The following is a 27,955-nucleotide window of genomic DNA, read 5'->3' on the forward strand; positions in this document are numbered from 1 at the left end:
AACTTAAAGTGTTCTAGCTATGAGAATGTTTTAAATGCAAGTTTGTTCTTAGCTCTGAGTATTTTGTCTTTCTTAATGTTCCAGCTACAAGAGTGTTCTCACTATGATATTGTTCTAGCTGTGAGTGTGTTCTAGTTCCGAGCCAGTCTCGGAGTGAAGGTGTGTTCACACACGGGGTAGCCCTCATTGCACCTAACCATTGTAGTAACTACAACCACAGGGCATCGTTATAGTCATTGGATCCCTCAGCAGATCAAGAGAAACGGCACGGCTGCAAGGAAGTAGTCCCCTTTAGAATGTGTCCATTTTGTTGCTGCAGACACATTTACAAGTAGTGTGAGCAGACTTCCGTTTCAGATCTTGGTAGAGAAGCGGCCTCTTGCCATTGCGTGGAGAATGTGCACAAAAGAGATAAGAGAGATGAAGGCGAGAAGAATGGTGTAGAAATAACCAGGGAAGGAGTGAGAGTGAGAGGGAGAGAGAGAGAGAGAGAGGGAGAGAGAGAGAGAGGGAGAGAGAGAGAGAGAGAGAGAGAGGGGGGGGGGATTTGGTGAGGAATTCGTTATTTGCACAGTGGTCATTTAGACTATCTAGTCTGAGTCTAAAATTAATCATTATCTAAAATTAAGATACGGATTGTTACTGACACTTTCATATTTGGTGGGGAAAAAATTGTAGCTTCGAAAATCTTACATCAGTTCTCAGTGTCTTTGTCAAGCATTATCTAGGCAAGAGTAACTTAGTAATGAGCATCTATGTACTTCAGTTAACTATGAAAAAAGTCAAACTATACTGTACACAATCAATGTAAATGTTGGCTTGTAAGTGTAAATATGTTATAGTTACACTGAGTGTTTAAGTGTGTATCACTGTGTGAAAGTGTGTGTGTGTGTGTGTGTGTGTGTGTGTGTGTGTGTGTGTGAATGTTTGCGTACATGTGTGTGTGTGCCTTTGTGAGTGTGTGTGTGTGTGTGTGTGTGTGTGTGTGTGTGTGCCTTTGTGAGTGTGTGTATGTCTGGTCAGTATGAGTTTATCTGTGAGCACCAGCTATGTGCGTCACTCTCTGCCTCTGCATGTAACTCCTGCTGTCAGACGAGAGGCAGTCGTGGTGTGCTTCTCATACCCTCACACTCACACACACATTACAGACACAGCACACACTCCAGAATAAGGTAAGAACTATTCACAGTCATCGGCGCTCTACCAACCAACGTCACAAGATCTGTGTTTTTTCATTCCATGGCGTATTTGGGACAAATTCAGCTGTATTTAGGCCTACTTAGTGTGGGCAAAGGTGAGCACTGAATATGGTGTATATTTAATGGTGATAGGTTGTGTGAGCTGATCATCCTTGGCCATTAACACTACCCTTGATATTGGCTAAAACATGGAGGGATAGGATAGGATTTGGGGGTAATGTGGTGATGAATGGTATTAATATTGCATAAAGTATATGTGGATTGATGCAGCTGTGTAAGTACTCTGAAGGGAACATTTGATGAAATGAACAATCATGTGAGATCTGTGAGGTCTTTGTGTAGATGATCCGTGCTTCTCATAAATGCAACAGATGTGAAGTACATGGCATGACAAGATATTTTGATACACGGCCTGGCCTGGTACTGCTAAAGGATATTATAGTTCTGTTATGACATTCAATTTTTTTGCAGAACCCATGGTCCTACAGTTCACATGTTCAAAGTTTCATAATTTTTTTCTTTCTCATATTGCTTTCTCTGTTTCTCTTTCTCTCATTTATGTATTTCTTTCTTTACTGTCTTCTTTCTTTCTTTTCTGACTTTCTTTATCTTTCTTTTAAATCTTTCTGTCTTTCTCCCTGTTCCTTTCCTGCCATGCCCAGTTCACATCCTTATCAGTAGTCCCCATGTTTGCTGTGCTTCCTTGTTTCCTGGTGTGAGTGGATCTCCGTGCCATCCAGATGCCATACAGTATATATATATATAGACTCTCTGTCTGTGAGGCCTTACAGTAGTGCAGACACCATCTCTGTCTGTGAGGCCTTACAGTACTGCAGACACCGTAATTCAGAGACAGCGGTGTGGTCAGTCATTCAGTACGCAGAACCAGGTTGAAGTTCATTTGAGAAAGGTCTGTATTGCTTACATCTTTGCTGAAATGTTACATTTTGCAGCAAACATTCTGGCACTTGCTTCCGACATTTTGGAGTCAGCTCTATTTTCTATGGAAATCAAAGTTTTTGGATGGAAACCCAAGTGGTGATATTTTTTTCCAGATAAATAAATCAGACTTGAGGGTATTGATGGCTTATGATTGGCGCATGCAAATGTTTCTTGTCAACTCGCCCGGGCGGAATAGGACATTTTTCCCCGAATCTCCGCAGCCAAACTAGGGTCATATGTCTGTATGTGAGGCCTAGACAGCAGACAGTATCTGTCTATGAGGCCTCTCTGTGTCATGACAAAACCAGTGATATTTCATCACAACATGCCAGTGTCACTACTTCCATGTCACATCACATAGCATCCACGCTAGCAAGAAACCAGTAACAGTAAAATTCAATTACATCATTATAACAATGTTAATGAACAGCACAACCCCAACCTAACCCTTAATTACAAATTAGCAATGTACAGCTACTCTTCATAACTCACTAATGACACACAGTAATTAAATATACAGCACAATGTAATATCTATGAAACCCTCTACCATACATACATTATGTAGTCATACTGACAATAAAAGGCATGGTTGCTTGTGGTTTATGTGTGTGCTATATAATTCACAAAGCATTTCTCAGCATTTCTCAGGCCTAAACTCCCTAAAGCAAGTACAAGGTGATGGTGGCAAGGAAAAACGGGAAGGAACGGGAAGGAACCTTAATCAGAGCCCAGCTCAGATGTGGGGCATGGTGCAGGTGTCCTTATATGTGTGTGTGTGTGTGTGTGTGTGTGTGTGTGTGTGTGTGCAGGTAATATGGGTGTCCAGACCAGTTGTGTGATCGTGTCCATGATCTTGAGCATGAGTGCTGTGAAGGCCGAAGGGGTGTGTCCATCTCCATGTTCCTGCGGCAGAGGCGTGGTCGACTGCAGTGGGCGTGGCCTCACCACCTCCAGCATGCCGGCGTCCTTCCCCACGGGCACTACTGAGCTTCGGCTCCATGGCAACCATCTGACGGCGCTGCACTCTGGAGTTCTGGACGCGCTATCTAGTCTGAGAAGCGTCTCATTGCATGGCAACCCCTGGTCATGTGACTGTGGCATCCTCTACCTGCGTGGATGGCTTCTCAATCAGAAGAACGACCGCTTAAAAAGGTGTGTAAGTGTTTGTGTGTGTGAGAGAGAAAGAGAGAGATAGAGAGAGAGAGAGAGAGAAAGGGCGATATTCAGAGGATTTCCATACGGGAAACATCTGAGAGGTGCTGTTTACGATTCTAATCCAATGCACTTTTTGTCTAATGCGGTGATTCATTTGATTAGCTGGTGAGCTTAAATATCAATAAACTTTTGCCAAAACGTGAGATTGCATCTTTAAGATTTGAGTTTTGATGGGTGAGAGAATATGTGAGTAAAACTAGAACTTAACTAGACAATGTGAGAAAAAGGGGAGCAGACTTCAAATGTGATGAGGACTGAGAATGTCTGTAGCATGGTGTGCTAACATAGATTCCACCAGATCCTGAGGGCCTCATTGACCTGTAGAAGCCTTGAGTTGATGGCTTACTCTCCCCTCTTTCTCTCTGTGCTCACAGGAACGTGAGCTGTAGTTCTCCCCCAAACCTGCAGGGGGTGCTGGTGGTGAATCTGGTGGAAGAGGACGTACTTTCTTCTTGCCGCTACTGGATCTGTGACTTAGCCCTGGCATCCCAGATAAGCCTTGTTGTCTTCATCATCATCCAGGTGTGTGTAAGGGTGTGGGTAGAGTTCATAAAAGTGTGCCAGCAGGGTCTTGTTTTGTACGTACTGATTTATTTGTTGGCCCAGGCCTGTGTCTGAATGTGCGTGCATTTGTATATTTCTGTAGCTGTCAGCCTGAGGGTGGGTAATGTGTGTGATTATTGGGTGTGTGTTTGTATGTTTTCTAACTTACTGATCAATAATCTTTTCCCTCAGGCTATTCTGTTGGCCTCTGTGATTTTCTTCCTCCGGCGTTTTGACCGCATGTCCAAAGAAGCCCGACGGACTACAGAGGAAAGCATCGCTGGGGGCGACAATGTCTCCGGTGGCAATGAATACGCCAAGGACAGGAGCACCTGACAGGCAGTGGCGACTCCTAGTGGACGCCAGGGGAGGCCAGGCCTCCTCGGGATAAAATGACTTGAGATGTGAAAATCTCCATAACAACAACATGTAAAATAAATTGTGATGAAATGTGATTATGTTCCAATTTTAATTAAGTGGCCTATCTTATATTTTATGGTGATTAAGTTGACAGGAAAGCTTTTAAATGTCATGTAGTTGTAGGTTTCTTACTTAACGGTACCCTAATTTCAGGCCACCAGACTTGGTTCACGCCCACTTGGCGTCTCACAAGCCATAAAACAGTTTAGTGTTATACTGTGCTGCCTGGACATTGAATGAGACATTGTCAGTGGGCGGGCAGGGTACTTCAACCTGCCGCAGTCTTCTCACCAATCAAAATAAAAAATAGTGCCTGTCTAACATGAACATTTAATGTACAGAATTTTAACCAGAAAGTGAGTAGAGCGTCTGAGACCCTTGTTGTAGTGAGCAATAGATTTTTTTGTTGCAAAACAATGTTGTTAGGTAGTCATTTGAGCAACTGCTAAATAGTATAGAGAAAAGGAGGCCGACGCCAGATATTTCTTATTTAAGTGCAAAAACAGCAGCAAAAGTTAAAAATGTTTCTACCCAACGCTATGACTGCATGGCTAACTGCTGTAAGCAATCCGTAGGTTACCACTGAGTTTGCAAATATTGGTCAAATGTAACCCTTTGCACTAGGTAGAAGCAGTTCAGTGTTCTGCACTTACCAATCTCTCCCATGTTTTTGTATTAACCAACAGATAGTTCTCATACCTATTGAGAGATCACTGATTTCTTTAAATGGATTACAAAACAATTCAGAGGTTACTCCTCATTGCTGAAACCCTGTAGTAAGCATTGCACATTTTACACACTGTACATACAGCCCACAAGTTTAAATTAGGACATTTTGTGTGTGTAAGGGTGTGGTTAGAGTTCATGTAAGGGTGCCTAGGTGTGTGGTTGGGTCACCCACTGGCGTTAAGGTCTTAGCTCTGAAGTGCTTGACTACGCCACTTTGGGGCCTTTCACACCAAGATATACAGGATGTCCATCTAGACCTCTAACAGTGACAAGAGGGCTCTCACACACAGATACACTCAAGTGATGACAGACGTGTTATTTCAATAGAAAAATACACAATATTTATTAATACATGGTGCAATGATAATACACTACAGATTTAATTGTTCTCTCAGCTGGGCTAAACCCACATCAGGCCACAACAACATAAGCAGCTATATGTCAAGAGGGAAGGGTAATAGCTGCCACCAGAAGGGTAGGGGGCACTGAAGGGGGTTACATGGAGGAGGTGTTGAGGGGGGTTACCTGTCCTGGAAGAGGAGTGAGACAGATAGACCACCCGTGCTTTTGACTCTGGTGCCTACTCACATGTCCACACACAAACACACAATACACCTAGGCAGAGATACTCTGGGATCACAGCAAATGGCGAGCTGCAGGTTACCACTTTGAGTACGGCATGCAGTGCACAAAGAAGAGGGCTCAGATCCGGCGACCTGGCCCGTAGAACAGCTGCAACACTCTCTGTATTGCTCTAGAGAGAAGAGGGCAAGACTAACTGGCTGGGAAAGGGCAGAGTTCAATCTTTAGGGGGATACCCAAACCAGGGCAGAACACTGGGGCAGCCGGTACCGCACCTATTGCCTTAGCACTGTGGCGGGGAGGGGACAACAATGAAGGTAGTAAAAGGCACGTTAGACCCAGACCAATGTCAAATGCCGAACAATAATAACAATAATAAATCTTTATTTGTATAGCACTTTTCATGCTCAAAGTGCTTACCAGCAAAGAAATTAAGTGCCCAAAGTAATACCATGCACAGTGATCCACATAAAAATAGACATCAAATAAACATAAAACATAGAAACTAGGATAGAGTGCATAACATTTTTTTTTAATTAACATAAAAACAGGGATAGAGTGCATAAAGATTTAAGATAAAAAATAGAATACATAAAATGCATAACATAAGATAGAAATAAAACTCAGAGGTGCAAGGTGAAGAGGCGTTTTTAGTTTTCTTTAAAACAAATGTTTAGCGAGCTGGCTTCCCATAAATACAAAAGAAAACAAAACCAAGGAAGACTGTAAACACTTTTCAGCAGGAATAGGACGGAGAGCAATTATCCTACAGTAACTGTCAAAAAAAAGTTATAATCTTTAAAAAAATATTTTTTTCAAAATTCAAGATAATCAGAATGGCAGTGGTACTTTTTCCATGTTTTCAGCTGTATCATAATGCACTTCTTGTGATGCACTGCCATATATTCAAACCATTAAATAATAAAGTAGCACAAACTGAGAGTCAAAGTGTCTTGCATGCCTTACTAACCATTTCCCACTTGTAAGTTGGCACCGTAATCACATGGATTGCACATACATTGGCCTCAACATAGCCACACACACGCAAAGGGAACCCTAAAACTTAATGCTTCACATAGGCTCATCCTTTGTTCATATCACATATTCACAAACTTGCACACATGCACGCAAAACTATGGTGACTGAACAAAGGAACACACACACATTCTTTCTGGGTGAACCTGATAGAGCACACAAGCTTACACACACTCCTCTTTAATTAATTCGTTAGATACATTTAGTTAGGTTAGATAAAGTGTGTTACTTTTGATCATTCTGTAAATAAATTATTTGATTATATACGCTGGTCTATTTAATGTTACAAAAGAATGAATGCTGCCAACCTCTTCTATTTAGAAATCCAAAGACCTTCAACCTTGTTATTAATTAGGTCTCTTTAGTTGCAGTTCTTAATTTAATTATTTAAGAGTACTAAATTGATAGCTGACTATATTTTATGAGACTGATACACTTTGTGTGGCGCCCCCATGTGTTAATTAATCTGCTGTTGTGTTGGTTGATGCCTGTCCAATTGGGTGACACATGACAACATATTATTGGTGCCGTTAATAATAATAATAAACTTCATTTGTATAGCACCTTTCATACAAAACAATGAAGCTCAAAGTGCTTAACAGCAAATAAATTACGTGGAGAGAAATTACATGCACAGTGATCCACAGAAAAATAGACAACAAAAAAAACATAAAAACATCAACATACAAACTAGGATAAAATGCACACGCATAAATAAAGTAAACATAAAAACATAAAGATAAAAGACAGGGCTGGAGTGCAAAGATATGTTATGCAATTTATGTATTATAAGACAGAAAATGAATAAAACTGTAGAGATAGATGCACCTTAATATCACATTATATCGTTGTAGCTAGTTAAAGGCTAAGGTGAAGAGATGAGTTTTTAGCTTTCTTTTAAAAATGTTAAGCGAGCTAGCGTCCCTGATATCTAAAGGCAGTGTTTTCCATAGCTTTGGGTCGTAATTGAGAAAGGCTACATCCCCGATTTTCTTATGGCTGTTGCTGGGAACCTCCAATAAACCAGCATAAGAGGATTGCAGTGTTCTTGAGGGCAAGTATTTGACTAGGGAGTTTGCAATGTAACTTGGTCCTAGCCCATTAAGGGCTTTGTATATAAGGAGAAGGACCTTCAAATCAATTCTAAATGTTACTGGAAGCCAGCGCAGAGCAGCTATAACTGGACGAATGTGCTCTCTCCTCTTGGTTCTGGTTAATAGCCGAGCTGCAGAGTTTTGAATGAGCAAAAGTCTCTCAGTTGTTTTTTTCGGAAGGCCAGTTAGAATTGCATTACAATAATCGAGCCGGCTTGAAATAAAGGCATGAATCAGTTCTTCAGCATCTTTTTGATTTATAAATGGTTGTACTTTAGCTATGTTTCTAAGGTGGAACAATTATGTTTTTGTTTAACGTGGCAGCTCCCTTGTGCAACCCCAAAGCAGATGTCATATTGCTTAGACACATGAGCTCCAAGTTCAAGGATTTGTTAGCTAATGATCTGACATTAAAAAGAGCAAATTTCAGCTGTAGGGATTCTGTGACAGGAGAGGATACTGGCTGTGGCTGAATATTGATAGGTGTAAGATTACTGAGACAGGTACCAGATGCTCTGTGATTTCTACTATGTGTTTGACCATGCCACCGACTATTTAATTACTATTAAATAAGATTACCAGTATGTTTAAAGGGGCAGCATGGGGTCTGGAATTTTCTGAGGTAGTGGTGTTATATGCTGCTCTGTAGAAAACATTGCCAGATTCAGATTCATTTACATAAACAGTGTTATTAAAGTTGATACCTGGGGGTACCAATGTTGTCTTGGTGGCCCTTATGAAGACCGTATTACTATTTATGCACAATTGCACTCACATTTATCTGGCGCCTACTCACAAGGTAAGGTACCTACATTATTCATGTGCCCATGTGAGGCTGGTTGCCAGTGTACCTACAACATCCTCATGTTAGATCAGAAAGCTTTCATACCAAATACCAGCAGCACAGGGGTTCAAGTGAACTCCAGAACCCCATTTTCAAGCGGTCTAGTATAGTTCCTTGTTCAGCACCAGAGTTCAGAAAACTAGTTCACTTTGTTGGTGTTGAATGAATCAAATCACATCTCATCTCTGGCCCCATACCTGTCCCTGTGGGGAGTATGGACTAGGTTTGGTCGCCTGTTAGGCCTTCGCTCTCCATCCTATCTGACAGTTCTATTCCTGGAGTTCCATTTCCCAAATTTCTTCTGTTACGCCTGATGCAGTACCAGATCAGACAAACCACAGCCACAGCCACAGCCACCACACTGACCAGAATCCAAACAATGGGGGGCCTCCAGACATGGGGACTCCATGCCGTTCTTCTGCAAAACAATAGTTTAATTAAACCAGTGATAAAAAATAGATACAATTACTCAAAATAAATCATCAATTATAGTTAAACCATCCTGCATATCTATCTGCATCGTCATAACTCAGTTATCACCTTGCTAGCATATAGTAACAGAAATAAATTACCAACTGTTACTATGGAATGTGCATAAACTTGTGGAATATTCTAAAATATTGCAAAATAACTCCATACGAGACATAACTTCAAAATTCCTACAAAGCCTTTAAAATGAGACGGTATTGTTGCAGCCCACTGAATGGCATATTATGTGTTCCACCTCACTAGCATGTTGTAATTGGACTGAAATATTACAGCTATAGAGTGTGGGAGTTATTTTGTATGCGCCGGATTAACTAGTATGTTTGCCAGTTCCGTTTTTAAACAAAATAAATCCCTATGAAAGATCAAATGGGGTTTTGGAAAACAGTCCAAATAACAACCGTAGTAGTTAAATAACTGCTTGAGGGATTTGATTCTGTTCAATAAAATGCATTTGTATGCCATCTCTGTATAAATGTTAAACACTTATATCTCTAAATATGTGTTGCCATTCCTTAAAAAAAATAATGGACTACAAAGTAAGCCCTAATGCGTCAGCAAATTCATAATTTGTTCTCACAACAGCCACGCAGCTAACTTCAGTATCTAAACAAGAGTATAAGGTCCCGTACCAGCAGATACAGGGATAGTTTTTACCCACATGCCATCAGGATGCTGAACTGTCCTTGAAATATCTTTTTGCACTACAATTTGTTTCTCTTTTTCCTACCCTTTTTCTCCATTCTCCAGTATTTAATTTATTTATTCTCTAAGTTGAACGGACACTGAGCACAAAGAATTTCATTACTGATAAATGCTGTTTATGAGTAAATGATAATAAACTTGAACTTAAACTTGAACTTAAACACCTAAGGATTTGTTAGCCACAATCTATTGCATGGTATAAATAAGATGCTTTTTGGTGCTGTAATATTAAGTTTCATAAGAAACTGAGGGATGTGAGTGAAGAGTGGATACTATGATAGCCATAAGGCAAGCAACATGATGTAGTCTGTTTTTTTCTGCTTTGGGATATTGGTAGCAACATATTTATTTTTACAAGTCAACGGTTACCAAAGACCTACTGCTTAACTCACCAAATGGTTTGACTAGGTTTTATACTGGTGTTTTGTTCACACCTTACTTTCGCAGATTTTGTGAAAACTCATTTTTCCATAGGAATTTTTTTTTTTGGAACCAGGAACTGTTAAAATGCCAACACCAAAAACTACAAACCTTTGGTTGGAGTTACAAAATGTTGGAGTTCACTTTGGGCCCCAACACTGGCAGAGCTTACAGCTGCTACACACACTCTGCATGAGGTCCCTGGAGGCAGTCCTTCCAGCACAATGGAAGTCTTGGCTACTCTCCTCATTGGCTGTTCGATGCCAATGCAGGAACAATTCACCTGAGAAGAACATCACAGCAAATTCATCTCATGTTGTATTCCATTTTTAAACAGACTCATTTATCCTATTTCTTGTAACATGAATATAACCTCAAACAACCAAAAACATGAACAACGAAAGCATTATACACATGCAAATAAAAGTATTGTATATCAGATCACAGCAAAATTAACGATAGTAAGTATAAGGCTTGTATCAAATACTTAGAATGACTCTAAATATACTCTTTCAATGAATTATGGCAGTCACTTGATCAATAGCACTAGGCAAGTCATTCTGTGACAAGATTAATGAAAAGAACCTTGATGACATCATGTAATTGCATAGGTTACATTATATTATTTTGACTGCCACATTTGCATTTTCTCACGGAAATGCATTTCTAGTTCTGATTACTGTTGTTTGCGGTCAAATTCTCCAAGGGCAGTGGACGTAGTTGTCTGTACAATGACATTCAGAGCATTGAGAAACCCCTAAGCTATGGAACCACCACGTCATTCAAGCTCATCATTTTCCCTTTCCAATGTCTTACCTTATACCCCTGAATGGGTCCACTCTGCCAGCGAGCAGGAGGGGGCTGCCAATACACGGTGACTCCTGACTCGTTCACGTACACAGACATGTTTTGAGGGGGCGCAGTGATGGCTAGAAAGCAAATGACAAGTGACATCAGCACAGAAATAGCTACACCTTTACCAGTGGCGACTCCTAGAGGACGCCAGGGGAGGCTCTGCCTCCTCAGAATAAAATTACTTGAGACGTAAAAATATAACAATAACCCGTACAATTTTTATTAAACATTTCACGTAATTTTATTCTGATTTTAAATAAATGGCCCTTTATGTTTTATGGTGACAGGAAAGCTTTTTTAATGTCATCATGGTAGGCTTCCCATTTAACAGCAGCCTATAAAATTAGAAACCTACAATGATGACATTAAAATAAGGAGGCTGGACTGTCTTTATTCTTATTTTTGTTGTATGTCTGATTCCTATTCACTTCATAAATCTTGCTGCTATGACACCTGAATTTCCCTGAATGAATTTCCCTAACGGGATTAATAAAAGTTTATCTTATCTTATTTCAGGCCTCCAAGGGCCTCCACTTGGTATCTCAATTTCTTTAGAAATATTAGCCAATCACCTTTGATTGTTATAGCGCTCTGACTGGACTGTGAATGAGAGTGGAAATGTCGAGTAGGCATGTAGGAGGCCTGGGGATGTTTGGCGTCTATGAAAACACAGTAAATTGTCAGTGGCAAGGGACTTAGAATCAGTGCACAGCTAAGAACACTTTGGCGGTTTAAGAACACATTTCCATATGTTCATGAATCCGACGGGGATCTTTCTTAGGGTAGGTCTTACGAAGTTCGTAAGAAGATATTTAAGAACACACTTAAGAAAATGTTCAAGAATGAGGTCCATTGTCTTTGTTTTAAAGTAAGCGATGACATACTAGTGTTCACATCAGAGAAGTATGAGCTGAAGTTCTTGCTCAGTGCAGTGGGGTGAGAGGGGGCTACCTCTACCTCCATCTTGTATCCTATTCTAGATAAGGGTAAGAATAGTACTCCCCTTCAAACTTTAGGGATACCCGCTACAATTTGAAGTTGACTGAGATACTGTGATGCCAACGGTTTGTCGGACGAAATGGAGGATAGCAACAAAACTTATAATATCAAATATTGGCCTTCTGATTCGCCAGATTGCCTTTCAATCAAACTCCTCGTGAAAGGTTAGTTGGAAACCAAAAAAAAAGTTCCAAATTGAACAGATGAGACTCGCTTTGTTCTGTATTTTTGAGAATCAATTCAGTGCAAATCTATGGGAGAAGTATTACAGGGTAGACTATTAAGACAGGGTGATTTGTATGATTGAAGAAAGGCTGAGGGAGAGCAGCAAGGTTGTCATGTTATGTTCCACTACCCAAACAGAACGGGCTTGCACTGTCAGCAGTCACATGCCAATGTTAAGATGAATTTATACAATCAGGTCCATAAATATTTGGACATTGACACAATTTTCATAATTTTGGCTCTGTACACCACCACAATGGATTTGAAATGAAACAATCAAGATGTGCAGACTTTCAGCTTTAATTTGAGGGTATCACAAATCCAAATCAGGTGAACGGTGTAGGAATTACAACACATTGTATATGTGTACCACCCCCTTTTAAGGGACCAAAAGTAATTGGACAAACTAACATACGGTAATCATAAATCTAATTGTCACTTTTAATGACAGCCTGAAGTCTGGAACCCATAGACATCACCAGACGCTGGGTTTCGTCCCTGGTGATGCAATGCCAGGCCTCTACTGCAACGGTCTTCAGTTCCTGCTTGTTCTTGGGGCATTTTCCCTTCAGTTTTGTCTTCAGCAAGTGAAATGCATGCTCAATTGGATTCAGGTCAGGTCAGACTTGGCCATTGCAGAACATTCCACTTCTTTGCCTTAAAAAACTCTTGCAGTATGCTTCGGGTCATTGTCCATCTGTTGATCTTTGTCTCATCTGTCCATAGGATGTTGTTCCAGAACTCACCAATGCTTTACATGTTGTGCTGAACCCTCTGTATTTACTCTGGTGAAGTCTTCTCTTGATTGTTGACTTTGACACAGATACGCCTACCTCCTGGAGAGTGTTCTTGATCAGGCCAACTGTTTTGTTCACCAGGGAAATAAATATTCTGTCATCCACCACAGTTGTTTTCCGTGGTCTTCCGGGTCTTTTGGTGAAGCTGAGCTCACCAGTGCGTTCTTTCTAAGAATGTACCAAACAGTTTGGCCACACCTAATGTTTTTGCTATCTCTCGGATGGGTTTGTTTCGATTTTTCAGCCTAATGATGGCTTGCTTCTAGCCTGACGATGTCATACTCATAATTCTAGTCAGAATATGAGTCTGATACCACTCCATCGGGCTGTGATTATGGGGCGTGTTTCAACCGAACCAGGAGACAGACATGTTTTGAGGGGGCGCAGTGATGGCTAGAAAGCAAATGACAAGTGACATCAGCACAGAAATAGCTACACCTTTACCAGTGGCGACTCCTAGAGGACGCCAGGGGAGGCTCTGCCTCCTCAGAATAAAATTACTTGAGACGTAAAAATATAACAATAACCCGTACAATTTTTATTAAACATTTCACGTAATTTTATTCTGATTTTAAATAAATGGCCCTTTATGTTTTATGGTGACAGGAAAGCTTTTTTAATGTCATCATGGTAGGCTTCCCATTTAACAGCAGCCTATAAAATTAGAAACCTACAATGATGACATTAAAATAAGGAGGCTGGACTGTCTTTATTCTTATTTTTGTTGTATGTCTGATTCCTATTCACTTCATAAATCTTGCTGCTATGACACCTGAATTTCCCTGAATGAATTTCCCTAACGGGATTAATAAAAGTTTATCTTATCTTATTTCAGGCCTCCAAGGGCCTCCACTTGGTATCTCAATTTCTTTAGAAATATTAGCCAATCACCTTTGATTGTTATAGCGCTCTGACTGGACTGTGAATGAGAGTGGAAATGTCGAGTAGGCATGTAGGAGGCCTGGGGATGTTTGGCGTCTATGAAAACACAGTAAATTGTCAGTGGCAAGGGACTTAGAATCAGTGCACAGCTAAGAACACTTTGGCGGTTTAAGAACACATTTCCATATGTTCATGAATCCGACGGGGATCTTTCTTAGGGTAGGTCTTACGAAGTTCGTAAGAAGATATTTAAGAACACACTTAAGAAAATGTTCAAGAATGAGGTCCATTGTCTTTGTTTTAAAGTAAGCGATGACATACTAGTGTTCACATCAGAGAAGTATGAGCTGAAGTTCTTGCTCAGTGCAGTGGGGTGAGAGGGGGCTACCTCTACCTCCATCTTGTATCCTATTCTAGATAAGGGTAAGAATAGTACTCCCCTTCAAACTTTAGGGATACCCGCTACAATTTGAAGTTGACTGAGATACTGTGATGCCAACGGTTTGTCGGACGAAATGGAGGATAGCAACAAAACTTATAATATCAAATATTGGCCTTCTGATTCGCCAGATTGCCTTTCAATCAAACTCCTCGTGAAAGGTTAGTTGGAAACCAAAAAAAAAGTTCCAAATTGAACAGATGAGACTCGCTTTGTTCTGTATTTTTGAGAATCAATTCAGTGCAAATCTATGGGAGAAGTATTACAGGGTAGACTATTAAGACAGGGTGATTTGTATGATTGAAGAAAGGCTGAGGGAGAGCAGCAAGGTTGTCATGTTATGTTCCACTACCCAAACAGAACGGGCTTGCACTGTCAGCAGTCACATGCCAATGTTAAGATGAATTTATACAATCAGGTCCATAAATATTTGGACATTGACACAATTTTCATAATTTTGGCTCTGTACACCACCACAATGGATTTGAAATGAAACAATCAAGATGTGCAGACTTTCAGCTTTAATTTGAGGGTATCACAAATCCAAATCAGGTGAACGGTGTAGGAATTACAACACATTGTATATGTGTACCACCCCCTTTTAAGGGACCAAAAGTAATTGGACAAACTAACATACGGTAATCATAAATCTAATTGTCACTTTTAATGACAGCCTGAAGTCTGGAACCCATAGACATCACCAGACGCTGGGTTTCGTCCCTGGTGATGCAATGCCAGGCCTCTACTGCAACGGTCTTCAGTTCCTGCTTGTTCTTGGGGCATTTTCCCTTCAGTTTTGTCTTCAGCAAGTGAAATGCATGCTCAATTGGATTCAGGTCAGGTCAGACTTGGCCATTGCAGAACATTCCACTTCTTTGCCTTAAAAAACTCTTGCAGTATGCTTCGGGTCATTGTCCATCTGTTGATCTTTGTCTCATCTGTCCATAGGATGTTGTTCCAGAACTCACCAATGCTTTACATGTTGTGCTGAACCCTCTGTATTTACTCTGGTGAAGTCTTCTCTTGATTGTTGACTTTGACACAGATACGCCTACCTCCTGGAGAGTGTTCTTGATCAGGCCAACTGTTTTGTTCACCAGGGAAATAAATATTCTGTCATCCACCACAGTTGTTTTCCGTGGTCTTCCGGGTCTTTTGGTGAAGCTGAGCTCACCAGTGCGTTCTTTCTAAGAATGTACCAAACAGTTTGGCCACACCTAATGTTTTTGCTATCTCTCGGATGGGTTTGTTTCGATTTTTCAGCCTAATGATGGCTTGCTTCTAGCCTGACGATGTCATACTCATAATTCTAGTCAGAATATGAGTCTGATACCACTCCATCGGGCTGTGATTATGGGGCGTGTTTCAACCGAACCAGGAGAAAAAAATGCCTCTTCGCTCAATTGGTTACCTACAACCAATCAGAACAATGTAGTATGTGACCAGGGCCAGCTGATAAATTAAACTTTTACCGGATCCCGTAGGAAGGAAGGCAAAAACATCTTTTCGATTGACAAATGCCTTGATTGCGTTTCTCTGTTCCTCTTTCAAAATGAATGCACTGTCAATGTCTAAATGGTCTCGAATCTATACATTTCAGCTCTCCAGCGGCAGCCATGTTTGTTGAAAACGAATTCAACCCGTGTGTTGATTACGTTACTGTTGATCATCTGTCCATCATCGTATGAAGCCCGCCTTGACAATTTGATTGGTCCGGCAATTTCTGTCCGGAGATAATTTCTCCCCAATGGAGTAATGCCAGACCGAACTTCCCGACTTCAAATGTTGTGGGCGGGGCTAAGTTCGGTCTGGTATCCAGGCTAGCTTGCTTCACTGATAGCGACAGCTCTTTGGACTTCATATTGAGAGTTGACAGCAACAGATACCAAACACAAATACCACACTTGAAATGAAATCTAGACCTTTTATCTGCTCCTTGTAAATGAAATAACGAGGGAATAACACACACCTGGCCATGGAACAGCAGCCAATTGTCCAATTACTTTTGGTCCCATATCAAATTTGCTGTAATTCCTACACATCTTGAATGTTTCATTTTAAATCCATTGTGGTGGTGTACAGAGCCAAAATGATGAAAATTGTGTCAATGTCCAAATATTTATGGACCTGACTATATATTCAAATAAACAAATAAAAAAGTGCAATACTGATTACAAAATGTTATATGATGTGTGTGTGCACATACATACATATATTATGCTTGAGGGATGCTAATGTGCCTCATAAAGCAGGTTTGCATGCATTGCAAGAATTGTTTGTAATTACCTTTAAATACGAAGACGTATTCAGATGAGCTTTTCTGGTACAGATGCTCATGTAACAGTGAAGATTTGGTTTCTTCCACTTGCATCCTTTTTGTGCTATTTAATCACACTGAGCATGTGCATAAGTCATGTTGTTGGGGAAATAGTGGCCTCTAGGGGTTATGCATGTTGTACAGAGTGGCTCTCCTCAGAGTTCGGGGATATAGAGTCACGGTGAGTTGTGCATAAAGAGAGCTCCTACATTATTATTTTATAATACAATGACTGAATGTATTAAATCCATACTGATTATAGAGAGGTGTTCCACATTCTATCCTCATGTAAATAGTGTGTTTGGTTTAGTAATTATGCACCTCTGAATGTATATATTAATCGAAGTTTAAAATCACATGTGCGAATAGCTAATGTTTAATCTCCCTCTTAGATTAGCATACTGTAAGGTGTCCCATGCTGCTGTGCTAAGGAGTCCCGTAATATTGTTTGTGCCAGGTACATGTTTTGTGTTTTATTGTATATATTTCAATTATATATATTACTTTGTAATTCAACTTGAATTAACAATATATGAGAGTTCGGGGATATAGAGTCACGATTAGCATACTGTAAGGTGTCCCATGCTGCTGTGCTAAGGAGTCCCGTAATATTGTTTGTGCCAGGTGAATAAACTGGAGAACTTCACCCACGTCTCCCGGCTTTCTCTATGAAAAAACTACACAACGCAGACAAATTCAGAGGGGTTACACTCACATACTATTGGCTGGTCCAGATCTTCCTTCTCTACAGGTCCCAATTTGATTGCATCACAGGAACCACTGACACGCTTCTGATATCCGGGGCCAAAGCCTCCCATCCCTTTCCTGTCACACTGTACGACGCGGACGCCTTTGGTCGTCTTGCACTGACTGTCTGTGGCGCCATCTATATGAAGAGTGCTGCTTTCTCCCAGCACCACTTGCAGTTCTGTGTGAAAAGAGATACATTAAAAAACTGCACTATGACAACAGCACTCTAAGAAATGGAAGACAAGCTGAAGTACAGAAATGACAACCAGTACATAGCATAGGCATACCTGTGGTGGATTCTGCATATTTCACCAAGAGTAACATCAGAGAAACCCTAACAGAAAAAAAGACAAATGAAACAGCGGACAGTGATTGTTATGGGTAACACATAGACACTAACTGTACATAACAACTTATTTCATGTCACATCACAGACCACGAACAGCCATGTTACAATTGGAGGGGAAAAATCAGAAACATGGCACAAGAATTCATACATGCATCAGGATAAGCATGCTAGCATACATGTGGCAAATACATACAATACATAAACATAAGATGGTATATACATCATGCACACAAAATGAATAGTGGATAAGGTGAGGAGAGCGTTCAAGTACTGAAGAACAGCTTAGTGGGTATACAGTGTGTTTGTAAGGTTACTATTGCAAGGATAAGTAGAGCAGAAAACTATTGATGGTGGCAATTATTTACATTAGGCCTACGGGTAAACAGGCTAGCATAGAGTATGCAGATGCATCATGAGTGGGGTAGCTGAGCTGCTGATAGCTACACTGGCTACGCCAAAAGGCAGCTGTAGGCTAATGTTAATGCTCTTAGGGGATCAGACATGTCATAAAACTGTCATAATTACTTAATATAAAATGACAGATGTGTGTTTACCTACATTAAAATACATGGTTATTGCCTAATTAACACGACTGCCCCTTTTTGTTCTATGTCGTCAGTGTCAAACATGAACAGGTGAAGTGTTCAGTTTGTTTTGAAACAGCAGACATGGCTATTCAACTGTAAGATCATTTTGGAGGATGCAGTTGCTGTGGTGTTTTTAAACTGTATTAAATTAAACACAAAGGTGTTTCTGCTATTTGGCCTAGCTTCACAGGCTGAAATGGGACGGTCAAAATAGACCCACGTGTCAGTACAACGCAATGCAATTCAACCCCACAACAAACTGCAGCCTCCAAAATAAACACGCGGTTGAAACAACTCTCAAAATTGGTTTAAACAAATACTGAAAATCTGAGTTATTGCTGGACTAGGGTATAAGACTGCATAAGTGTTCCTAATACTAATAAAATGGCAACTGAGTGTATATTACCAATGTGCCTTGATCACACACACACACACTTAAAAGCAGATCTGCATTTTATGTTGCCATTTCATGTGTACGGGATTAGAATTGTCTCACTGCAGAGATTCTCACAATAAACAATTATTTTTCATATAACTAATTACCATGACATGTATTGTTGAGTTCTCATGTCCTATAGCAAATAAATAAAATCAGGCCATGCAGCACTTCTGACACATTTGTTTGAACTGTAGATGATGTTACATGCTGAGGCAGAGCAGTTAAGTGGGGAGTCATGCGCCTGCGCAGCCACCTTGTTGCCATACTTTACCAGATGGCTCACTTGAGCCTGATGAAGATGAGGAGTGTGCCACGTAGTTTGAAATAAACAAACACCCTGCAGACATGGCATAGGCCTAGGACACAGGTATGCATCATGTAAATCTATGTGAGTTACATTGTCTCTCTGTGACATACATTTCCTGATGGGGGGTGGGGGGGGAGTGTCAGTGAAACTGGTTGTCACCAGCCAGGAGTGTATGCAACTCCACACTTTTATCAAGCATACACAGGTGATGTTAAGATACACCATTCTACAGAACAAGGGATACTGTACTGAATCACTGTAAATTAAGGCTTTGAATATTTATGATGTTAATTCATTTGTTTTAGGGTCCCTGCCTGACCCAGTCTTTCTCTCAACTGGAGAAACACTGAAGGCCCGAACCACTTTAGTCCTGTGTTCTCAGTGGGTTTGTCAGAGCCATCTTTTATTTGACTCCAGGTTAGGTCTGTTCCAAGGGATTCAGTTCAATCTTATTAGTGTCTATCCAGACAAGAACACATATAAATCATCCAGGTGCCCCCTTGTTTCCCACAATCCTAGTGGAGGGTACCAGATTTTCATCTAATATGCACGTTGTCCCAAACTGTGACTAGGTCTTTCATTTTGAGAACCTAAAGGTAACCCACAACATGTCAGCACTGTTAGAGGAGGGTACATGTGAACTGCCAGAATGTTTGTTGTGGAAGGAAATGCATGAACCTACAGGGACCACGAGTAGATGTTATGAGGTTTGCCCTGTGAGAGGGGAGTCGTCACAAGGAGAATTCTTAAAGGGATGCAGCACAGTGGTTCAATGAAAAGAGGGCTTGAGCGGTAGATTTGCAGAAGTGAAATGCCTCAATATCAGTAATATTTATGAGGCAGGACACGACAAATTGGTGAATGGTCAGGGAAAACTGAAAAGAAACCACAAATTATGGGTCAGTTGGCGATAACTGGTTTGAGCTGGTGTGATGTCATAACTGACATTGAGGAGGACAGAGCAGATGGAAGAATCTGCAAAGGCGATGTCTCAATAACAGACACGAAAGAAAAACTTGATCTGTATTTGTGATACATATTGGATGCATATCTGATGTGCACTGCATACTGATTCACCAATACATTTGTGTTATACTGTCTCCTACATGTCAGTGTAATGGATTGAATTAAGAGAATATATGTCTTAAGTTTTTGTAATTGCTGACTTAATAAACAGTGTGTAGGTTCTCAAACAAACATAAAATGTATTTTCAATTGAATTTAGTATTACTAATGGTTAATAAATAAATACATATAATTTGTTGAAATTATTTAATAGTGTATGTTTCGGCCTATAAAAGTTAATAGGCCACACGCCTGACAGGCTGTGGATGTCACGCGGACGACAATTTCCCACTTGTTTTTTTTTCAGAATCATGTTCTGCACCTTCCAATAAAGAAATTTGCCCCCTATAAGGTCAGTGTTTCCCCTAGGTTTACAGCTTTGGGGGGGGGGGGGGGGGGGGGGGGCAGCGGCACGGTGCGCGCGGCGTGGCCCCCGACACAAACGCTTAAAGGAATCATGGTGTTCATGTGTTTCTTTTAATGACAGCAGTCAATATAACAACTAAACATCGGAACATGTCTTTTTATGACAATTATCCACAAAGTGTGCAGCTTTTGTCGCTGCAGTGGTGTATCTTTCTGGGCTTCTGGAAGAACATTTTTTAAGATATTTGCGGCCTAAAATTCCTGATTTCGCAGGAGCTTTTCCAAAAAGTTGCGATGAAAGTTTTTATTTTTAGGTTTTTGTTGCAATGAAATTGGCGAAACAAGTGAAAGTTGCGATAAAAAGTTATGAATTGTCCTCTTTGTAATTATAATTGAGTTATTTGTTGAAAAATAATTGATTATTAAACAAACATTAATTCATCAAGAACAAAACGATTGAGAAATGGTCCTCTTAATAACCTCACCAATATGCCAAACAAAAGATTACCAGGACTACAAAAATTTAGCAAAATAGGCTTTACTTATCCACAACGAAGTGCACATGTTGGCATTACAAAAGGACCAGTACGACTGAATAAGATGTTATGAATGGCTCAGCCTTCATATGACGAAAAAAATAAAAAAAAACAGCCTGTGTCACTATGATCTGTCTCGTCATCTGACGTCCTGCCTGTGTTTCTGCCGTTCTCATTGCTTATCAATCTGTTTTGCTATCCTTGTTTATTTATTTTATCCGTATAGGTGTTGATGTTCAATTTCATATATTAATTTAAAGTCGTCCAATTTCAAGTCATCCATTCTTCAACACTAGCTGCTACCTTGTCTTCAAACAGAAAGTAACGTTAAATCTCCATGGCAACAGGTCTTGAGGGTTTGGCAAATAATCGGATTTATTGCTTCCTTCATTATTCACAGCAAAATAAATAATTTTCGTTACATTTCATAGATTTATTAGCAGACTCTATGTAAAAAGGGCCACGCACAACTCACGGAAAAAGATAAAAAATGGAAGCCAGATCTATTTCTGAATTTTCGGTGCGGACATTCTGTACGTACGTTCTGTTTCCACGTCTGTTGTAGCCATTCTCATTGGGCCTCATTGTCGACCCTACCGAGGAAAAGATCTCTGCCGGATTCATGAACGCCTGGATATTAGTTTTTTAAAGCTTAAAAGTGTCCGTAGCTGTGCACTGGTTCTTAAGCCCAATTCTGTCCGCTGGTGGGAGCGTGCTCACCTGTGTGTGCGCGCACGTGTCTGTGTGTTTGTGCGCATCGCGGCGGAACTCTGCCATGCGCGATACAGAGAGCAGAGAATTGTAAACGCGCGACCATGTAGAGACAGAAATTACATGCCGTCGTGTAAATAAGATAAATAACATAAGGCTATTTATTTTGTTTAATAAAAGAACAACCTGTTCTATAGGAAAGGTAACCTTAAATTACTTCCGTTGTGATTTGGCGCTTTATAGAAAATAAAATTGAACAAAATTAACTTGACCTTCCAGGGGGGGCGGGGGGTGCCGTTGGGGGGGCGGGGCGCCAATGAAGCTGTTGTGACTGGGGTGGAGCGCTGGGGTGACCCCACATATTGGCAAGTGTACCGCACTGGTGTGGTGGTAGTCTGGGAAGAAAACAATGCTCTGCAGAAGTCATCTGAGGCCTAACTTAGAATTTATTTGCAACTGTTATTTGGGATGGTGAATAAAATACAAATAAAAACAGAAATAAGTTATTTGTTAAATTACCTTGGTTTGTATTAGATTATCTTAATTCAGCAGGTGCTTCAATGGACTTCAATGAAGAGCACATTTTCTTTATTCCTGATAAACTATGAGATGGGTTAATCTAAAAAAGTAACGTTGGTAACATTTAGACTACATAAACAACTAAAGCACTGATTAAGTCTTGCTAGCTTGTAAACTTATGTCACCAAAAATCCCACTCCTTATTTATATAGTATAGTTGAATAACTGGACTAAAAGACATTCAAATCATTCAATTCATTAAAATAATTCAAGCTTCCAATGAAGAAAACATGTAACATACTTGATCATTTTTTTACCATAACATTTGCAATGTTACAATAATACAATAATGTGACAAACATGTTTGATTTTGATATTATTTGGTTATTCTGATATGCTTTTTCAATGATAATCTTCTCCTTGTTTCTTCATTTCAGCTTTAAACCCTGACAGTCTTTTTTAAATGTCAGTACTTTTTAGTGTCAAGGGGAGGGGCAAGAAATGCATGTTTCCATAGGTATATTCAGCAACGCATCATAGAACAGGGGCGTGGCTTAACATGGGAGGAACAATCCCAAGAAAACCATGCAGTTCAATGGGACTCCTCATCCACAAAGAACCAATCTACATCAATAATGTAATTCCTGATGAGAAAGTCAAATACTACACTGGAGACGTTCAGGGTGGATTATTGTCCCTGCATTGTGTATCGTTGGTAAAAGATTAATGCCTTAATTTCTCCTAATTGTTTGTGTCAGATGAGTGAATATTTCACAGTTTTTGGGGGGGAAAACAGCCATCATATTCATTTGTTGGTCTTGAATAAAACAAAAAATCATTCTTTAAAATACTTGTTGTATATTGTATTCTTGAGTTCCTGGTTTTAGGCATGATGTATATGACTGAGCAGCCAATAAGGTTACCAGGTGTGTAATACTAATGTACTCAATCCCCTTCCTCCACCTCTCTACCTTTCTGTTGAAACACTATAGGGACGGAGAATGATGCTTGTTTGTGGGTGTAAATGCCTCACTATTTCCCATTAAAGCAGCTAAATGATTTAAAGACACAACTGCACATACATTCAAACAGCCAGTTCTCAGGCCCACTGCGGATGAATTTCCCTCATGAACACCATGTTACACCAAGCACTGTGTTGATTTTTCAGGTATACCAGCTGTACACTCTCCCATCAGACTCCATTCCAGCTGTTCTCTCCCACTGTCCTTCTTCCTCTCTCTCCTTCTACCTCTCTCGCTCTCTCTTATTCTCTCTCTCGCTCTGTCTCTGTTTCACACCTACACACACACTCACCTCTCTCACTCCAGTCTAGCTGTTCTCTCTCACACACACACACACTCACACCTCCTCAACAGTGTGGCATCAACATCTCCGCCACTCAGAAACAGAAACTGAACTCACACTGTTATCTCCCTGTGTATGATGGAGCCTGTGAGAAATGGCGGATTCTTTCACTTGTCCGGTTTGTCTGGATCTAATAAAGGATCCAGTTGCCGTTCCATGTGGACACACTGATTGGCTGGGCTGTATTAAAACAATGGCCTAACTTCCCTCCGTCTGGCAGCCATCGAGACCCTCCCATCACTGCAAGTTCGGTCCCTGGGTCCTGTGTCCCGGATATCCACACAAAAAAAGAGTCCCAAAAAATACAAGTGATCGCCTATTTCCAGCCGATTCCGAGCGTCCTAAATCCAGTCCATTTTCCCCGATTAATATTCCCTGCCAGACAGAGCGCACAAACAGTGTCCATACTCACAAAACCGCTTCACGCCGCCTGCCTCATCTCTCCTCCATCAGGCACCACGCCATTCTTAAAAACTTTCTGTCCAGGTGTCTCACATCCTCACTCAATCAATGTCACCAACCACATGACAAGCAATCACTTGACACTCCGTGACGCTGCATTCATCCCAATATGTATGCGTGAGGTACATTTAAGAACTGATGGTTGGTGTGTGCTTTTGTGTGTGTTGGAGTGAGATTAAGGGTAAAGTATGTGCATGTACAACCAAAAGTGATATGTGCATGGAACCTGAAGACACTGAATGAAATAGAAAAGTTTAAAAGAGAATAACACTTGGTTTCTTCAAGAATGCTCAGCAAGTACAGACATGATATTGACATGATCGGTCTACTTCCCAGGTCAGTGAGCCCCTCTTCAACCACTGAAGTAGCTGTGGGTCATACAGACGCGACTCTTGATCTGATCTCTTTTTTCCCATGATATTAGTCTCTAATCTCAACAGTAAGCTATAGTAAGCAAGCCGGCTTTACCCACTAGAGTCACTCAGCCTCTCCCTTCTCTGACCTTGGGCAGCGTGGCTTGAACAGCACATGCTTAGGCTAAGTAAACTAACTTTACTTCACTTGGGAGATTCAACTGTGTGCCGCTCCTGACCTTGTTCCTTTGTTTGAGTTTGGATTTGTGCACACAAAACCAACCTTTAAGCCAAATCTCACGCCAGGAGATAAAGCTTCAGATGACTGATATTGTCCCCCAAAAGTTTAGATTTTTACAGCTTTACAGAATTACAGCTATGAAGAATAAATGCACAGGCTTGCTAGTCTGTCTTTAACTCCATCAGGGTGGCCATGTACATGTGAATACTGGAGAAAGATCATTGAAACTGAAATAATGACAGATTTGGATACTGATTAATGTCAACACCTCGAAGTGAATTCCCAAAAACAAATTAAATCTGTTTCTTTGGAAAGGTGCCTTTGATAACTAATCTGACTGTTTTAGGCTTGAGCTAATCAAGCTAATTATCACATTTATAATAATGTGTCTGTGCTCCCTCTGACCGATAGCATCATGTGGTCACAGGGTAGATCGTTCACAGGCTGAGGCCTTCATCACGGGACAAACATCCAACAATACTGAAGTACATAGTCAAACCTACAGGGGGGGCTGGCAGGAATCACATCGGTGATTTAGTCCAATCAAGGACAGTAACATCTCTCTGTGTTAGTTTTGACTGACTGAGGTGGGTTGGTTGGAGTGAATCTGACTCTCGTCTCCATCAGTTGGGGGGTTGTTGAGTGGGTGTGGGTCTTTTATGTCTGGTGGGCTACACTGGGTTGGCTGGTTGCATCCCCCCCCCCAACCCCCCAACCACGGGTTTCATGACAGAATTATCGCTGTGTGTTTTCCTTCACTAGATGGAATTTCTTGTGTGTGTGAGAGATCAGTAGAGAGATCTTTCAGGAAGCTCAGGAAAAATAAGTCACATTCAAGAAGATTTAGAAAACATTTTATTTAAAAAATGATTACAAAAGAATGCAGTGATAATCATCCCTCCCTCCACCCTGTGAAAGTATTTTTTCTTACGTACATATTATACTTGTAGCATGTATCATTTTGGAACAACACAGTACTATTTAAATATATTATTTAAGCTACTTTTAGGTAGTGTTTGAAGTACATTATGTATAACTTTAGAGTACTATTTTGGAACACTAACTAGTAGCATACTTATAAAATGTATAATTAAAATGTTAAATACTGTTGATACTGTACTGTACTGTTGAATACTGACCCATTTAGTATACATCCCTGCTTCTTGAAATTGAACTACATTGCAATTATGGTGCATTTAATTGTGCTTTATTAGACTTTTGATTTGATAGAATATTTTTAAAGTATATTCCCAACTAATTGCAAGTATAGTACATACACAATTTCTTGTCCAACCAATCAACCATACTGGATCATTTTAGAATAATTGTATTGTTTTTTAATTGAATTATATTTGGGTTTGCGATGAGTACACTTGAGAAAACTGCAACAAAAGGCAATTTACTTGTGATCACTGCAGAAAAAGTGATTCCATTTGTTCCCAGTTAAGGCTCTATAAAATAACTTGTGAATACCACACCTTTCTGAATATTGGCCTGGGTTGTGTATAACTGCAAATGGTAAGGAACTGCTTGTTATGACATGATAAGCAATTGCTTAAGTGCAAGTCAGAAACCAGAGAAGGCACAAGAGCATCAGTATGATCCTGAATATGAGCCAAAATAGCTCCAGCAGTTGTTAGATGGTATAGCAAGCACAACCATACAATCAATAACAGAAGATAACAACTGAGGGGAAGATGCCTATTTACAGTTGGGTAGGTGCCTTTGACTTGGCACAAGGAATATCTTCGGAAACTGGTGTTTTGGTGACTGCTCTGGCAGTGCAAAGGACATTGTATGAAGTCAACCTCTATGGCCTGCGCTCACAAAGAAAACGTTTGCTCACAAAACTGCAAGATTAAACTTTGCCAAGGAACACGAAGAGAAGCGTGAAGGGCATTTGGGCATTATATATATAATCTCATCATTTTGACTGTAACTGTAGGCAGTACATGTTAACATATAAGTAAACATTTCAGCCCATGAACCCAACCCATTTTACGTTTAATTAAGGTCACCTTTTAAGTTTACATTTCGAGTTCAGTTACATTAAGTTTGCTTTAAATACACTTTTTAAGCCATATACTAAATTACACGCCTGATTTGATCTGATTGTCAAGTAACATTTTGCTATTGTAATTTGAATGCTCCTCTTACAGTAAAAACAATTACAAATCCATTGATGTTTACATATGTTCACAAAACAGTACACCTATGTTGCCACTGACAGTGGCGTAACGTAGTAACGACGGGCCCAGGTGCAAGAACACTAAAAAAAAAAGAAGAAGAAAATCATAGCGTTCCCTACTTCCACAACCGCGTCTAAAAAAAACCGCTAATCAAAGGTGTTTGTTATCGATATAAATAGTGTTTAATTAATCAACCTTACATATTTCAGAAGCGATGGATGTGTACACAATGAACTAAGTCTTGTTTGACTCTCAGCAGGAACATTTCTTACCGTAAAAATTGTTAACTGTTGCATGGTTGCTGACACACCACTGAGGGCAGAAGCAGCGATTCTGATCCCAGCTGAACCGCTGCACTGCTGACTCCGTGGGCTGGCGACTAGTTGACGGCTAGTTAAAAAGCCAAAATAATCTAATTTAGGCAGTTTGCCGCCTTCTCCTCCTGTTCTTTTTTCTCTTGCCCTTTTCTACTTCCACTCTTGTGCTTAAAAGGCATTGTTACGAGTAAAGTTGTGCTGTGCAGTGCTCAATGAACTAGGTTATCTGACCTTCAGACCTAGGTTATCAGAATTGGTTTAACTATAGCGTATTGTATTGTCACATGATCAAATAGAGACTTGACATTGGACAACAACATACATATTACCCAGCAATCATCATTGCTAATCACAAAAATACCAAAGAAAATAAGAACTTATTCATTTAATTTAATAGTGTTTTGATAGTTTCTATAGTGTATGTAGGATAAGCATATGATTTTGTTATAAATTGCTATTTTCCCCCAAAAAATAATGACAACCATGACTGAGATAAGTTTACCCTTTCAAGTGTATATATAGCATTTGACACTTCTAACAAGTCTTAATTAGCGCATATTTGAACATAAGCATATCCGAGACAATTTCGCACTGTACAGAAACCGAGGCTGTGCCCGCTGAGCGACTCCTGTCGCTGTACTTGGACAGAGGGGGCCCGTTGAATGACAC

General features: G+C 40.3%; 1 protein-coding gene and 1 long non-coding RNA gene across 3 annotated transcripts; one reads left to right on the forward strand and one right to left on the reverse strand.

The window, feature by feature from the left end:
• Window positions 1-1,073: 1,073 nt before the first annotated feature.
• gp1bb (glycoprotein Ib platelet subunit beta) lies at window positions 1,074-4,336 on the forward strand. 2 transcript variants are annotated; one of them, XM_012825484.2, is made up of 4 exons: window positions 1,074-1,172; window positions 2,953-3,295; window positions 3,733-3,880; window positions 4,094-4,336. In XM_012825484.2, the coding sequence occupies exons 2-4, from the start codon at window positions 2,958-2,960 to the stop codon at window positions 4,235-4,237; spliced, it is 630 nt and encodes a 209-aa protein (XP_012680938.2). In that variant the 5' UTR covers window positions 1,074-1,172; window positions 2,953-2,957; the 3' UTR covers window positions 4,238-4,336. The 2 variants fall into 2 exon arrangements, with proteins under 2 accessions (XP_012680938.2, XP_031426049.1); XM_031570189.2 differs by having other exon boundaries at window positions 1,082-1,294.
• A 3,705-nt stretch (window positions 4,337-8,041) lies between these two features.
• Window positions 8,042-11,187, reverse strand: LOC116221062. The gene is made up of 3 exons (XR_004163988.1): window positions 11,033-11,187; window positions 9,953-10,499; window positions 8,042-9,697 (listed from the first exon to the last, which is right to left on the reverse strand). It is a non-coding gene; the product is annotated as an uncharacterized LOC116221062 (long non-coding RNA).
• Window positions 11,188-27,955: the final 16,768 nt, after the last annotated feature.

Source organism: Clupea harengus, chromosome 7, assembly GCF_900700415.2.
Source record: "Clupea harengus chromosome 7, Ch_v2.0.2, whole genome shotgun sequence".
Classification (NCBI taxonomy): Eukaryota; Metazoa; Chordata; class Actinopteri; order Clupeiformes; family Clupeidae; genus Clupea; species Clupea harengus.

Coding starts and splice junctions, on each gene's coding strand:
- gp1bb (XM_031570189.2), top strand. CDS start 1,240: ATGGCGTATTTGGGACAAATTCAGCTGTATTTAGGCCTACTTAGTGTG. Junction 1,295..2,952: donor CCTACTTAGTGTGGGCAAAG/GTGAGCACTGAA, acceptor GTGTGTGTGCAG/GTAATATGGGTGTCCAGACC. Junction 3,881..4,093: donor TTGTCTTCATCATCATCCAG/GTGTGTGTAAGG, acceptor CTTTTCCCTCAG/GCTATTCTGTTGGCCTCTGT.